This window comes from Muntiacus reevesi, chromosome 2, assembly GCF_963930625.1.
Source record: "Muntiacus reevesi chromosome 2, mMunRee1.1, whole genome shotgun sequence".
In the NCBI taxonomy this organism is placed as follows: Eukaryota; Metazoa; Chordata; class Mammalia; order Artiodactyla; family Cervidae; genus Muntiacus; species Muntiacus reevesi.
Window position 1 is genome coordinate 71,411,888 of NC_089250.1, and position 16,667 is coordinate 71,428,554.

Consider the following 16,667-nt stretch of genomic DNA (forward strand, 5'->3'; position numbering starts at 1 on the left):
TTCTGAGACCCCAGCTGGGGCCCCGAGTAGAAGAATGAGCCTGACTTGTGATCTCTGGACATGCAGCTACTTCCTTTCCTGTGCCCTCTATGCAGTTGCTTTACTAAGGAGAACACGAGCTCCGAAAGGGGTTGCCGAGCTCTCTTTCCTATGTATATTTTCAGGATTAATATATAATATTACAGTACCAGGCATTTTCACATGTATTATCTCACTTGAACTTGATATTAATACTCTGAGTTGTAGAAGTTTATTAGATCAAGACAAGTGAAGAACAGGCTCAGAGAGGCAAAGAAATCCAACTAAGGTCACACAGCTCCTAGTAGAAGAGATTCAAGCCCAAGGCTCTCTGGCCTCAGAGCCCATATTCTTTCCTCTGAGCCACACGGTAATGCTCAATAGTCTCCCATCACATACAGATAATTTTCACACCTTCCCACCTGAGAACAACCCAACACAGGAAAGCAGAACAGGGAGAGAGAAGCTGGTGACCTCAGCAGAACCTCTGGAACCCCCGTACTTAGGACACCTTGTTGGGTTTCTGTCACTTGTAACTGAAAGAGCTTTACCAATCCGAGAAGGGAGGAAGAACTGGGCTTTGGCTACCAACCTGGTTGGAGGTTGACCCTGAGATGGGCTTCTTGGAGACCCAACAGGTCCCATCCAATGTCATGCAGCTGGTAAGTGGCAGGGCCAATATCCGAACCAGATCGGACTCCAAGAGCAAGCTGTGCCCAGTCCCTCCTCAATGCATGGATTTCCTGAAGGTTCTGAACCTATTCCTTTGGAACAAGAGCACCAGTCAACATCTGTCCTTGTCCTACTCCTCATTTCTAGCAGTCATGATTCTGAAAGACACTGTCCCTTTTCATCTCAAAGGCTCCTGCCATATGAGGTTAGCTTCTCAGCTTATTAAAACTTTCTGGAAAATTCTTTCTACACTCAGGTACAGGACTTGGTTGGCCTGAAATAAGAGGGCTGGTTGTCATCAAGGACCATCCCAGCCAGCACCTAAGCACAGCGTCCAGAACCCGGAGGAAAGAAGCAATTCATAACAGGACCCACATTTCAAAGTCACTTCCTTCAGCGATCCCTGGGGAGTTAAGTTTGGCAGAGAAAGTGATGACAGTGGGACTTGATGCCAGGTGAGAACACGACAGTATTAGGAAGCCCAAGCTTGAATCCCTGATTCACTGCTCTTTTTTATTCACTACTTTTTGACTATGACTAGTTTCCTAAATCTGCCCAAGAATGATTACACTATTTTATTACTGTTGCTGCTTCCTTGCAGGGTTATTGTGAGAAGGGTATGAGATAAAGGACGTGAAATCACTTTAACTGTAGTGTGCCAGATACATGAAGGGTGGTTATTATTAGTCCATAAGAAGTGAAGTCACTCAGTCGTTATCAGGCTCTTTGCGACCCCATCGACTGTAGCCTACCAGGCTCTTCTGTCCATGGGATTTTCCAGGCCAAGAGTACTGGAATGGTTTGCCATTTCCTTCTCCAGGCGATCTTCCTGACCCAGGGATAGAACCAGGTCTCCCACATTGTAGGCAGATGCTTTACCATCTGAGCCCCCAGGGATGATCTTTACTCTTGAGAGCCTCAAAAAGTACCTTATGAGTCAACCAGCTTCCCTCCCACCTCCACTTCCCAGTATGAACACAGTGTGTGTCTGTGTGTGTTAGTCGCTCAGTTGGGTCCAACTCTTTATGACCCCATGGACTGTAGCCCACCAGGCTCTTCTGTCCATGAGATTCTCCAGGCAGGAATAATGGAGTGGGTAGCCATTTCTCTTCTCCAGGGGATCTTCTCAGGGATCAAACCTGGGTCTGCAGCATTGCAGGCAGATTCTTTACCATCTGATCCACCAGGAAAGCCCATGAACACCCTGCTTGGTCCTTATTTGAGCTAAAAAGCTCATCTCCACACAAACAAACTCAAGTATGACTGTGGACCTCCCTGGGTCTTTGTTTTCTGATCTGAAATAAGAGATTGCGAATGGGGCCCTGACTTAAGCCACTGTGATAGTTACAGACTGCCACCCAACACCCAGGCTTGAGTTCTTTTATTGATGGAATTAAGCATACACAACTAACCTGGAGGAAGGACTCTGGCATGAGTGGAATGTGAACATTTCTCTTGCAGAAGGACTTGTGGCCATTTTCCAGGGTAACTGGGTGTGGAAGAAAGGGTAAGACCCAAATCTTCTAGGGAACTTTGGATGAAGACTTCGAGCTACTACCAATTTTCGGGGACCCAGAGGACCACTGTAGGTCCACCAATCATGTGAAAAACCATGTTTTGACCTTGGTCCCTATCACTGGAGGTCTAGTGGGAACCCAAAGCTATCCTGTATCTTCAGTTTCGGAGTGACAGTTGGAAAAGATCCCTACATTGGCTCCAGACCCATGGAGGCCATTATAATACAAAAGGCCAATAGAATTCAATTAACTGTTTCAACATAGAGAACTCAACAGAGATGCCATATCTTTAGGGAGGCTGAAAGATTAGTGCTTCTACGAAAACTCCTGCAGGGTGATGACTCCTATCAAAACACCATTAGGGGACTTCCCTGGGGGCCCAGCGTTTAAGATTCCTTGCTCCCAACGCAGGGGGCCCGGGTTTGATTCTTGGTCAAAGAACTAGATCCCACATACTGCAACTAAGAGCCAGCGTAGCCACATAAATTTTTTTTAAAGGATGAGATAATAAAATTAAATAGAATTTTAAAACAAAACAAACAACAAAACTGTTATTTTCCAGTTTGGTGCAAAATGAGAAGAGTCTTAGAAAATGACATTAATGAAGTGGCAATTCCCATTTTAGCTTCTGTGTTAGAAACACGCTCCTAATTACAGTCCCTGGAGCTAATATACATCTAAGGGTTTCACTATTTGAAGAAAGAGAAACCACAGGAAGCACTTTACTGTTTGCTGGAAAGGATAACAGTTTTCCAACTCACAGGGAGACCTTAATTCTCCAGCTCTGCAGCAGGAAGACTTTGATTCCCTGATCATCCTTGTTCCACACATCAAACTGACCCACTGCATTGATTAAGTCACATTAATAGGGCCTGGAGAGCAAAAGGACATTTTTAATTATATACAAGATGGTTTCCTCATGTTAGAAACATTTATAAAATTGTGCGAATTGGGAAGAAGGTGCGAGCCTATGATGTGGTGGGCAGTCAGGGGTTGGAATGTAATTACACCTGCAATTGTCGCCTATTAACGTTCCTCCCCTTTATTTTGCTGACATCACGTGGATTTTCTTTGTGTAACTACCCTTCTTCCACCCTAAGTGATCTGTTGTAGCTGTTTATCCAGGTACCCTGCTCTCCATCCCCATCAAGGGAGAGGCATATGACTCAAGCTAAACAAACCCACCTCTCTCCTGGGATTGGGACCACAGGGAGAAGGATACAGGGAAGGAAGGAGATTGGACGTGGATCATCTGAATGGCAGGGTCCTCAGCAGAAGGTTCATGGGTCCTGCCACTGAGGTCCCTAGAGCTCCCCTCATTCCTATGTTTCCTGAGGCCTGGCCAGCTTTTCCTTTGATTGGGTGAACTTCACCCATTTTTAAACTTTTTATTTGATTTTGGCTGTGTGAGTCTTCATCGAGGTACACCGCTTCTCCTTACAGAGCAGTAAGTGCACGGGCTCAGTAATTGTGGCAAGGGGGCTTAGTTGGTCCAAAGTATATGGGATCTTAGTTTCCCAACTAGGGATCAAACCTGCATCCCCTGCATTGAAAGGCAGATTCTTAACCACTGGACCACCAGAGACGTCCCCTGTGAACTTCACCAATACCTTCCTGTTGTGGGCTGAATGGTGGTCCCAGAGATATGCTCACATCCTAATCTCTGGAACCTGTAATAAATGTTACCTCATTTGGACAAAGGGTCTTTTTGCAGATGTGATGAAGTTAATGATCTTGAGATAAGATTATCTTGGATTATCCTAGTGGACCCTAAATGCCATCACAAGTCTCCTTATGAACAAGAATTTTGGGGAGATCTGACACATAGAGGAGAAGGCAAGGTGATGACAGAGGCAGAAACTGGAGTGATGCAGCCACAAGCCAAGGGATGCTGGCAGCCCCCACAAGCTAGAAGAGGCTAGGACTGGGGCTCACCCTGGAGCATCTGGAGGGAATGTGGCCCTGCTCACACTCTGATTTTGGATTTCTGGCTCCCAGAACTGTGACAGAGTAAATTTCTGTTGTTTCAAGTTTGTTTCATCAAATTTGTAGAAAATTTGAAGCCACGAGAAACTAATATACCTTCCAATAAATTAAGTATCATTTTAAGGAAGTCAGTTTCTCTTGCTTGCAAACAAAGAACTCTTATTGTAACTGTTGTTCATCATTTCAATTATTTACTCTAACGAATTATGCTTTTTGACTAAGTAATCAGCTGGATTCCTGTTCCTATCTCTTATGTGCTAAGTCAATTCAGTCCTGACTGTTTGCAACCCTATGGACTGTGACCTGCCAGGCTCCTCTGTCCATGGGGATTCTCCAGGCAAGAATACTCGAGTGGGTTTCCATGCCCTCCTCCGGGGGATCTTCCCAACCCAGGGATTGAACCCGCATCTCTTATGTCTCCTGCACTGGCAGGCAGGTTCTTTACCAGTAGCACCACCATCACTTATAACCTGTGCCTAACTGAAGACTGGAACCAGAGATTGCAGATTCTGAGTCACTCAACGTGTCACCCTCTGAACCCAGTCATCCAGAATGCACATCAGCCAGCCAGCTTCACACAGGCAGACACAGGTCCCTGGACCCAGACTCTTTATTTGCATCATAGTTTTCACTGATACACAGGAGTGGGAGTAAGCTGTTGCTTTTCTGCCAGGACCACATGTAGCCTTGTGATGAACGCAGGCCAGACGATTCTTCCCTGAGCTTTCCTCACACCTGCTCTAGGGGCTCAAAGGTTGGAAGCTATCTGGCTCCTTGGCATGCCCAGCAAGACAGTAAGGGTGGTACATGCAGCCCTTCTGGTCTCTGTGCCCTGACCTGGGCAGAGCTGGGCTAGGAATTATGTGAGTGTGCAGGAGGGCTGGTGTGTGCGTGGTGAATTCATAGGCAGCCCCTTGGCTTAGCTCATCTCTGCTCCAATCTGGAGACTCAGAATCCATCCACCTGTGGGGGCTGATTGTGTCCTAGGCCCTGTTTGGGACCCGAGGCCTTCGCACATGCTGTTCCCTCTGCTTGAAACACGCTTCCAGGCAGCCTCATTGCCTGATTTGGTATTTATCCTTATGACGGGGTGACCACTTGCTCAGAAAAGTCTTCTCTGACCTTCTTGGTTAAAGGTCCCTGCTCCCTTACAGGCTTACAGCTCCTTTTACTTCATAAAATGATTACATATTTATGTGATTATTGGATTAAAATCCACTTCCTCCACTAGTCTGTAAGTTTCATGAGTGCAGGGATATATATTTTCCTCCCCATTGTATCTCTGGAACCTAGTAAGCAGTTAATAATTCAAAAGCCAGGTGGGTGATGTAGATCTGAGAAGTGGTGGGGCTGACACAGTGGCGCCTGTGTGTATGAGCAGGTGTGTGGGAAGTGGGGGTTGCTATGGGGAACTGGAGACAGCGTGCCTGCCCCAACAATGTCTGAATTTAAAAATACACTAGAAATACTGTTCAGCCGAACAAAACACATCTGCAGGCCACACGTGTAGTCCCAGCTTATGCCCCTTCCAAAAGGTATTGGTTGAATGAATGAGGAAAGAATCTATAAGGAAATCATTTTTAAATCCTCAAAAATCAAGGAGGAGGGAGGCAGAACCTCCTTTTCGATCTCGTCTCCGACCTCTTTCTTGAGGACAAGTTCTCTATTTTCTCTTTCTCCTCAGCGCCCAGCACACACTGGACTGTACAAATCGGTCAATCCATTCAACGTTGACAAAACACCTGTTACGAACCAAGCCGGGCTCAGTGGGACAGCGTCTTCCATCTTGGAGCTCAGCGTAGGCAAAGACAGAGCCACAGTCCAGCCATGATGGTCCCGTGATGGCTCTCCTAACCACAGTATGTGGAAAGGGCTGCAGGAACCCTCCTTCCCAACTTTCTCAGCAAGTAGAGAGAGGATTCAGCAGGTGAGTATAAGAGACATGGCCCCAGAAAAGGTGAGAGAGCTGGACCTGGCCAAAAGGGATAAGAGGCTCAAGAATTTGCCTGGCTGGAGACCCAAGGCAGGGCTGGAGGTCGGCGTCACGGGAAGAAGGGACCTGCCAAGGTCAGTCTCGGGGATCTGGGAAGGGGAGACAGATGTCCAGGCACAGTAGCTCCTTGCCATCAGTACTTCAGAGCTGAGTTGGCTCTAAATCAATGCCACCCCTGAACCATTTGGCTTTCATCTCCCTCTGGGGCACAGACTGGGACCATCTGATATAAGGGCTGATGTGGAGATGGAGCAGCCCTAGCACAGCTGAGTCTAGACTTCAGGCCTCATGCCGGGGCCCCTTCAGATTTTCTGGATCTTAAGCCAGCTGTGGGAGGAAGCCTTAGGATACTGCTTAGCAAGTCTTACCCATCCACTGAGGAGGCAGCCTCCTAGTCCTTCCTCCCAGACCTCCTCTTTGAGAGCTAACTCTTGTTGGAAGGTCCTGGAAAAGAACCACAGATGAGGTCCAGGGATTCTACATCTGAATTCCCTGACTGGTCCTTTCCCTAGCTCTAACAGAAGTGTCTAACCCTATGAACCAACTCTGGGGGCCCACGAATCACCTAAAACCACCTGCAAACTTTGTGAGGGTAGAAGAAAGACCAGAGCAAGAAATAATTGGCCTTGGCAGATCAGCAAGTTGGGATTCCAATCTTGGCTCCACCTCTTCTAGCGGTGTGATATTTAGGCAAGTCATTGTGCCTCTCTGAGCCTCAGTTTCCTCATCTGTGAAATGGGGATAATTCTCATCTTCTAACATAGGGTCAATGTGACATGGCTAACAGATAGGAAGTGTTCAGGAATTGTTAGCATCCTTTTGACTTTCCCTCTTTGGCTCATGCCTGTACTATAGGTGGCTTGGAGTTTCATTTATAAAGGTCTCTGGGTTGCTCTGCAGGCTCATAGAGTCTAGGATAACACTATGCTTCCCTGTGTCTTTGGAGGAAAGGACCCAGCCTCCAGGTGTCATTTCTGAGGCCAGAGTGAGTGATTCTGTGAGGTCATTCACTAAGAAGTTAAGCAGGGGAGGAATCTCTGCTCCATTTCAGCTGACTGCAGGGGTGTGGGAAGGGGGTGCATGGAGCCCTGGTTTTAATAAACCTGAGCGTTTGGAGGCCCACTGGAGGCCTGGGCCTCCAGGTCTTCAGACCTGCCCTCCTGGGAGGTCTCGCGAGAGGTCTCCAGAGACGCCTCTGACACCCCATCGATGCTGCTCAGCAAGTCCTCAAACTCCCGGTGGTCACTGTTGCGCACGGCAGCTTCCAGAGCCTTCTGGCGCCGGTAGAAGTGGGAGAACTTGTTGAAAATGATGGTGATGGGGAGTGCCACCACCAGGATGCCCCCCAGGATGCAGCCCGAGGCTGCCAGCTTGCCAGCCACCGTCACCGGCACCACGTCCCCATAGCCCACGGTGGTCATGCTCACCGTGCCCCACCACCAACAGGCCGGGATGGTGTCAAAGCCCACGTCCTCATCCTTCTCGGCTGTGTAGGCCACGCCGGAGAACACGGACACCCCCACGGCCAGATACAACAGCAAGATGCCCACCTCACGGTAGCTGTGCTGGAAGAGAACACAGGAAGCCACGTGAGAGCCGGCTGGGCTTACAGACCTTGTGTTGGGCAGGTGTGGAAACTGAGGCTCAGAGAGTCCTAGGGGCAGGCCTGAAGTCACCCAGTAAAGCAGAACTGATGCCAACACCCAGGCCCCCCTGCTTCACAAGATCTTTCAACTACGATAGCCAGCAGATCACCCTAGGATTGAACACAGGCCTGATTTCTGTTGTCCAAGGTGCCTGCCAGCTAAGCCATGGCTATTTCTTCTAGTGCAGGGGCCACTGGTGACACCAGCCAGTTATGGAAAGCTCATAATTTTTTCCACTGTTGCAGAACCAAGAGAACCACAGCTTACATTCCACAATGCAAAGAGGTGGGTTCATGTCCTTTGGTCTGTCCTAGTTCTGATAAGGACAAAAATATTTTCTGCCACTCAAGGAAGCTGAGAGGATACATAGGTTCCCTGGACCACCTGTTGAATGCACTTGCCTGTGGGTATGTATATTTGTTCTGCCCCTGAGGCCAAGCCCTATGACACTGATTCTCTAGGGTGGCTGTGCCCCCACGGGACATGCAGCAATGTCTGAAGTCATTTTGGGGGCAGGTGTGCTATTGGCATCTAGGTAGAAACATCTAGTACTGGCATCAGTGGTAGAGGCCAGGGATGCTGCTAAACACCCTACAATGCACAGGACAGCCCCACCAACAAGGAATGATCTGGCCCTAAATGTCCCCAGTGCCAGGGCTGAGCACCCCTGGTCTGGAACAGGGCCTCCCAACTATAAGGTGGAGAGACATCATGTCTGCTGATGTGCTTAGTTGCTCAGATGTGTCTGACTCTTTGTGACCTGTGGACTGTAGCCTGCCAGGCTCCGCTGTCCATGGGGATTCTCTCAGCAAAAATACTAGAGTGAGTTGCCACGCCCTTCTCCAGGGGATCTTCCCAACCCAGGGATCAAACCCAGGTCTCCAGAATTGCAGGTGGATTCTTCACCATCTGAGCCACCATAGAAGCCCGTAAGGTGGAGAGAAATCAGGTGGGGGGACCAATTCAGTATTTCTGGGGTTATTGCTTAGTTGCCAAGTCGTGTCTGACTCTTTTGCAACCCCGTGGACTGTAGCCTGCCAGGCTCCTCTGTCCATGGGATTTCCCAGTCAAGAATACTCAGGTGGGTTGCCATCTCCTTCTTCAGGAGATCTTCCCAACCCCGGGATCAAACCCAAATCTCCTGCATTGGCAGGCAGATTATTGCTGAGCCATCAGAGAAGCCCAGGTCTGTGGTAGGGCCAGAGATTTTGCAAACGCCCGGGTAATAAGAAAGTGGCTGCTGGCCAGCGGCCTCATCAGGAGTCTTTCACCCGTGTCTCAGATTCTGCTGCTTTGGTCAATACTCTTCTCCTTCCTTGAAAAAGTTAGCAGCATCAGGCCCTGGCTCCCTGCAGGGTGGAGGCAGGGTTCTGGGGCGCTGGAGAGATGCTGAGTTCAGGAAGTCTGGCAAATGAATTCCCTCTACCTGCCCCAGCATCCTGCCCAGATGCCCTGCTTGCATTCAGCATCCTAGCTGCCCTGACATAAGAGCATGCAAAACGTTTTCCTAAGCTATGCATGGAAGGGACCTTTTAGCATCTTTTAGGGATTCTTAACAGGGTTGCATGGACCTTTAGGAGAAAGAGCCGAGGTGTTAGAGTCAGGACCAGCTGAACTCCTCTCTGGGCTGTCCCACTTACTCCCTGAGGAACTTCTGACAAGTCCTGCCACCTCTTGGAGCCTCAGTTTCCACATCTGCAAAGTAGTCATAGAAATACCTACCCTGTTTAAAACTCTCACAGGATCCCCTATTCCCTTGGGATAAAATCCAAAGCTGTGGGCCAGGGACTTCCCGGGTGGTCAAGTGGCTTAGACTCCATGTTCCCAGTGCAGGGGGCCTGGGGTCAATCCCTGGTCAGAGAGCTAGATCCCACATGGTCCAACTAAGAGTTCTGGTGTGCCACAGCTAAGACCTGGCGCAGCCAAATTAATTAAAATAAAATATTAAAAAAAAATTGAGGGCCCTTCTGTACCCTGCCCCACTTACCTTTCCAACCTCCTCAGTGGGCAGGTCCTTCCCTCCAGGTCCCCCTCCCAGCATCACCCTTATTCCTCTCCAGACCTTCATCCAAGCTGTTCACATTTCCTCCCTCCTCCAAACAGGTCAATTTCACCCCCTTGAGGGTAAGCTTGCCGGGGCAGGGATTCACCCCCAGTGCAGGGCCTGCCTGACACATGGCGGCTGCTCAATAAGTTGTAACCAGGCTTTAAAAAGCCAACCCTCGGACCTCAGCTTCTTCATCTACTGGAAGGGAATAAATAATAGCATCTTCCTGAGGATAAAACCGAGAATGGATATGAAACTGGCACAGAGGCAGCATTCAGTAAGTGTTAGCTCTGGATCCACTGCTAGACATAGCCTAGGCAGAGAGACCTATGATACCTGTGTTCTCGGATAACGCCAGCACAGGCGCTCACTGGGAGAAGCCAGCTTTGCGTATTTAACCCTGCTTTGCGTATTTTTATGATGGTTGACTTGCAAAGAGTCGGACACGACTTAGTGACTGGACAACAATGATGTTTTGACAGATAGCTCCAAAATAATCTGTCTTGGGTTTTTTTGTGTTTTTTTTTTTTTTTTTTTTTTTTATGTTTTTGGTTTCGTTAAGCTCTGCCTCGATTTTCCCCTTCTCCCCTGGGAAATGGATAACAGAAAGACCTCCTGTTGAAATGCACACCTGGTATCCTGAGCCTGGACACCGCTGACCAGGAAGGGCCCCTGCTCACCCGCCCCACGGTTACACCCACCTCCCCGAAACCCCCACCCCCTACCTTGAGCGTTGCGCCCAGCGAGCGCAGACCGGTGGAGTGGCGCGCCAACTTGAGCACGCGGAAGATGCGCATGAGACGGAACACCTGCACCACCTTGCCCAGATCGCCCAGCTCCTCGCCACCCGCTCCGCCCCGGTCGCGGAGCGCCGCGCCGGCCAGCAGCGTGAGGTAGAAGGGCAGGACGGACACGATGTCGATGAGGTTGAGCGGGTGGCAGAAGAAGTTGCGCGTGCTGGGCGCTAGCAGCAGGCGCGAAGACACTTCGAAGCTGAACCAGGCGATGCAGAAGTACTCGAGGCGCCGCAGCACCGGGTCGTCGCGCACGCCCTCAGGGCTGCGGCCCGCCGCCACCGCCGCCACCGCGGCCGCCGCCTCGCGGGCCTGGTACTCGGGCAGGCTGTGGATGCACATGGCGGCGATGGAGGCGAGCACCACGCCGATGGAGACGCAGCTGAAGAGCTTGCTGGGCAGCGAGTAGCCCGGGTTCTCCATGGTGAGCCAGAGGCGGCGGCGCAGGCGGCCGCAGCGCGCCGCCCCGTAGCGCGCCAGCTCGCGCTGCACGTCGGAGATCTCGTCGGGGCACGGGTCCACGCTGCTCGGCGTGTCGCTGTCCTCGTCCCAGGCGCGCGGCCGCGTCACCCGCCGCTCCAGGTAGCGCGCGCGGCAGCACGTGGCCAGCGCGCTCTCGCCCAAGCCCCAGTAGTCGGCCTCCTGGCCGAAGGCGAAGACGCACAGCTCATCGAGCACGTGCAGGTGGCCGGTGCGGTAGAAGTGCAGCAGGCCTAGGAAGAAGCCCGGGTGCCGATCGAAGTAGAACTCGCGCGCCGCCGCATCGTAGTCATCACACAGGCGCCGCGCCTGCTCCTCCGACGCCGCGGCCTGCAGGCGGCCCAGCCGCGTGCCCGGGAAGCGCGCCAGGGCGCGCGCGCTCAGCCGCCGCCGCACGCCGCCCACGTTCACGCGCAGCGCCTCGTCGCTTCGCCGCCAGGGGACCCGGGCGCCGGGCCCCGGGGACTCGCTCACCATGGTTGCGGCGCCCTGGCCTACGGACAGGAAGGGTCACGCTGAAGGGGGCGTCCTCGGACCTCCCTTCCCCAAAATGAAAGTGAGGTCGCTCAGTCCTGTCTGATTCTTTGTGAGCCAATGGACTGTAGCCCGCCAGGCTCCTCTGTCCATGGGATTTTCCAGGCAAGGGTGCTGGAGTGGGTTGCCATTTTCTTCTCCCGGGGATCTTTCCGACCCGGGGATGGAACCCTGGTCGTGCGCATTGCAGGCAGATGCTTTACCGTCTGAGTCATCAGGGAAGCCCTAGTGCCTAGCCCCTTCCCCAAAGACCAGGTCTAAATTCCCCCCTGCGCCATCCACCAGCCAAGCGTTTTGGAGGCTCCATGTCAAGCGTCTGGTATGCCATAGGTGCACAGTGTCAGGTGCCCTCTGGCCTCAAGAGTCAGGCTTGGGTTTGAATATCTCTCATTCCCCGACTGGGGGGTCTTTGGCCAAATCACCGAGTCCGCTTCCTTCATTTACATAAAGGAAATGCTGAGCTGTACCTTGGATGATTAGAGTTACTGAAGGCAGGATGTCCTGGCACCTGTTGGCTGCCCATACAGTATGTCTCCTTGCCCAAACTTGGATTTTCGCACACCAGAGGTTTCCCACGGGATCTTGGACAAGCCGGTACTTTGAACCTCAGTTTCCTCTTTTACACAAGGGGATAGTAATGCTTAGTATCTAGGGTTATTGGGAGAATCAATTTAGACCAGAAGGTCTTAAGGTGCGTTCCCTGAGCTAGCAGAGTCACCATCACTTGGGGATTTGTCAAAGATGCAGCATATTCTTAGCCTGCTGGGGACTAGCTGAATCACAAATTCAGGGGAGATGATTCAGCAGTGTGGTTCAACAAGTTTGGAAGGTGATTGTGATGCACGGTCAGGATTGAGAGGCATTGGCTTAGACTTTTTAAAACATCTGTGGAGTCTGTCAGAGAGCTTCCGTGGGGACTCAGCAGTAAAGAATCCACCTGCTAATGAAGGAGACGTGGGTTTGATTCCTGGGTCAGGAAGATGCCCTGGAGGAGGGCATGGCCACCCACTCCAGTAGACTGCCTGGAACATCCCGTGGACAGGGGAGCCTGGTGGGCTATAGTCCATAGGGTCCCAAAGTGTCAGATACAACTTAGTGACTACACAGCAACCATAAGATTCAACCTGACTGAATTTTGGCACTCTTGTGTGACTATAAGCAAGTCATGTCACCTTTCAGAGCTTCTGTCAACCATTGCCAAGCGTGGTTAAAAATGTTAAATGATCTAATGTCTTTAGCAGGCCTGGCTCCAGAAGGGGTATGATAAGTCATTCACCTGTTTTACTGTCTCCCAGAGTCAGGCAGGTGGGCTTATCACCACCCCGATGCATCTGGAGCCTTGAAGAAGATGCTTTTCTCCAGATTTCTATTTCTGGCACGAATTTTTCTGGCAGAATTTTCCTGGCAGAATATTTCTATTTCTGCACAATTCACAATGCAGACAATAGCACCTGCTCGCGAAAGCTGGAGGATTAAGGTAGGTTATGGACATGATCAGCCTTAGTGGATACTCAGGAAATGTTAGCTCCTTCCACTGCTCACTGCCTCCAAGCTCTGGATTCAAGGGCTAGTGACTCACCTCCTGACCCTCAGTAATCTCATCAGATTACTGAGATTGCTTCAGTAATGCCTGCTTCTCAAGCTGGACCGGAGACTGAGTGTGTACCCAGCCGCTGGCCCAGTGCCTGACAGGAAGCACGCAGGGTACCTGTCACTCACCCTAGGCCTGGTGTTTAAGTCGGTGGGGATTTCATCCTTACCTCTGTCACTTCTGTGACCTCTGGCCAGTCTCCTGCAACTCTGGGTTTTAGCTCCCTTATCTACAGAATGGAGATAATACATTCCGGTGAAGAGTTATTGTGAGTATGTGTGCAGAGGCCCCTGGAACACAATAGATGCTCAATAAATGTCAGTTCATGGCACTTCCCTCATTAGACTTGGGTTCAAATTCTGCGTCTGCCATTTACTAACTGTTGACCTTGACCAGAATCATGCCCCTCTCTGAGCTTCGGTTTTCTCATTTGTGAACTGGGGAACATCTTAGGTTCTATGAGAAGTTTGGAGGATTAAATGAGGCAAATTGCTTATGGGCAGCACCATTCCTGGCACATAATTCGTGCACAATAAATACATATGTGATGCAGTTCCTATGCCTCTACTGGACTTGGAGTCAAAAGATGGGGTTTCTAATCCAGTTCCATCACCAATTAGGCACATGACTGTGGGCAAATTCTTTTTCCTTTTTTCTAGAACTCACTTTCCTGCTCTATGAAACAGGATGAATAATTTAACGAACTTTCTCTGACAAGAATCTGAATATCAGTAAGAAAGATTAAATGATTTGCTGAAAATTATTATTCAGCTACCCCATGGCACAGTTGAGGCTGGAGACTAGACTTTTTGATTCAAGACTCTCCATATATTAATTTTGAGCACCTACTATGTGCTGGACAATTCTCTGGGCTCTGGATACACTTCACTGAGTTTAACCCCTCCACCAACCCTGACTGGGAGGTTTGCTACTCCTTCTGTACGGATGAGCCGATGGGACAGCCCCAAAGCTCAACCAGTTCCACGCTGCTCACTCCTTGAGGGAGTTCTCATCGTGGGGCCGCGGGCACTGGGAACCTCGGGGCAGCCTGGCTTCCCGTTCTTGCAGCCCACGCCCCTTCCCCTAACCTCGTTGTCGCTTCCCGACCCCCAAGGGAGATCCCTTACCTGTAGGGGCCCTTCCAGGGCGCCGCGAGCTGTCTGGTTCCCTAAGGCGCAGAGGCTGGAGAGCCGCTTTCCGGCGGGAGCGCTCTGCCCCGCGGCCCCTCTGCGCCTCTGCAGCCTGCAGCCTCTGCCCAGCCTTCCTCCGTCCCCGGTGGCTGAGGTCTATTGATCGCTGCCGCTGCCCGGGGAGGGAGCCCGGAAGCGGTGGTTTCTATTCCGGACTCGGTTGAGAGAAGAAGCGGGGTGTGTGGAGACTGGGCCCCCAGAGCCCGGGCATCCTCACCAAGTCAGAGGCCAGGGGATGAGGGGTAATTTGGTGGGGGGTCCCTGTAGAGGACAGAAGTAATAATAGCTTCCTTAGTTGAGTGCTTACTATGGGCCAGGGGCTGGGCTTCAGGTGACTTATCTAAGTTCTTGCCGACAGGGTCTTCTGTTCCCTGTTTCACAAGTGTCACTTGCTCAGGGCACTTAGCTAGACCTTGTGGACCTGGGATGGGGGCTCACATATTCCAATATTTCAGCAGGGACATGTTGAAACAGGGAAGCCTGAAACAAATCGTTTTGCCCCCGAAATTCAGTGTCCTCACCTGCCCACAGAATTCCTGATTCACGGTGGCAAGGGTGAGACAGAACCCTGCCAAAGAGCTTTGTCAAGGTGTGTGACCCACAAGCTTTTATTAAACACCTGCTGTGTGCCTGGTCCTGGAAATTAGGAAGATACAAGAAAGGTTTCCTACTTTATAGATATTGTTATTAATAATGATGATTTATTTATTGGGAACTTACCTTGGTTCCAATATCGTATAGACCTCATCTCTTAAACTGCAAAATGTTTGTGACATAGGCATTATTATTATTATTCCAATCTTGCAGATAAGAAATGTAAGGCTTTGAGAGGTGAGGTGACTTGCTCAAGGTCGTATGGTCGACTTCTGTGTCCTCTAGGCCACCACTGTCTGATAGATGTAATGTGAGCCACAAATAAACTAAATTTTTCTTAAGGCAACTTTTAAAAACAGTAAAAAGAAAGGGGTAACATTAGTCTTACTAGTATATTTTATTTCACCCCCATATTATTAATATAATTTCAACATGGAATCAATAAAGAAATTATGAATGAGATATTTTACATTTTCATTTTTGTGCTAAGTCTTCAAAATCCAGGTATTTGTTTGGGGGGGTGTTGGTTGTTTTTAATATTTATTTATTTGTCCGTACCAGGTCTTAGCTGCGATGTGTGGAATCTTTATGATCTGAACCACCAGGGATGCCCCACATGTGGGCTCTTTTACTTGTAACATGCAGGGTTCTTTTTTCTTTTTTTTAGTTGCAGCATGCAAATACCAGGGCTTCCCTGGTGGCTCAGACGGTCAAGTGTCCGCCAGCAATGTAGGAGACCTAGATTCTTTCCCTGGTTTGAGAAGGTCCCCTGGAGAAGGAAATGGCAACCCACTCCAGTACTCTTGCCTGGAAAATCCCAAGGACGGAGGGACCTGATAGGCTACAGTCCATGGGGTCTCAAAGAGTAGGACACAGCTGAGCGACTTCACTTCACTTCATGCAAACTCTTAGCTGTGGCATGTGGGATCTAGTTCCCCAACCAGGGATTGGAACCTGGTCTCCCTAGAAACTTAAAGAAATATGATATTAATCACCTCATAATTTCTGTGGATCAGAAATCTGGGCATGGCATGGCTGGATTCTCTACTCAGCGTTTTACTAGGTTGAAGTTAGGTGTCAGCCAGGGTCATGATTCTCATCTGGGGTTTGGGTTTCTCTTCCAGCTCACAGAGTGTTGGCAGAATTCATTTCCCTCTGGTTGTAGGATGGACCTCCCTCTTTTCCTGCTTGCTGTCTGCTGGGGATCACTCTCTAGAATGTCCGTTGGGATGGCTGTGTGTGTTTGTGAGTGTGTGTGTGTGTATCCACGTGCACTAAGTCGCTTCAGTAGTGTCTGACTCTTTGCTACCCTATGGACTGTAGCCCACCAGGCTCCCCTCTCCATGGGATTCTGCAGGCAAGAATGCTGGAGTGGGTTGCCATTTTCCTTCTGCAGGGCCTCTTCCCGACCCAGGGATCGAACCCTAATCTCTTACCTCTCCTGCATTGGCAGGCAGGTTCTTTACCACGAGTGCCACTTGGGATGGCTGTCATTCCCTTAACACCGCCACTCATTAAGCTCTGGCCATGGACCAGGCCCACAAGAAATAGAGGCCAGTGACTTATTATCCAATGGTAGAGTCAGACCCACCCATAAATAATGGC

The 16,667-nt window shown here is 50.2% G+C and overlaps 1 protein-coding gene across 1 annotated transcript; it reads right to left on the reverse strand.

The window, feature by feature from the left end:
• Positions 1–7,257: 7,257 nt before the first annotated feature.
• KCNS1 (potassium voltage-gated channel modifier subfamily S member 1) lies at positions 7,258–12,408 on the reverse strand. The gene is made up of 3 exons (XM_065919792.1): positions 12,338–12,408; positions 10,605–11,652; positions 7,258–7,751 (listed from the first exon to the last, which is right to left on the reverse strand). Exons 1-3 carry the CDS (start codon positions 12,406–12,408, stop codon positions 7,281–7,283), a joined length of 1,590 nt encoding a protein of 529 aa, XP_065775864.1. The 3' UTR covers positions 7,258–7,280.
• Between the last annotated feature and the right edge of the window lie 4,259 nt (positions 12,409–16,667).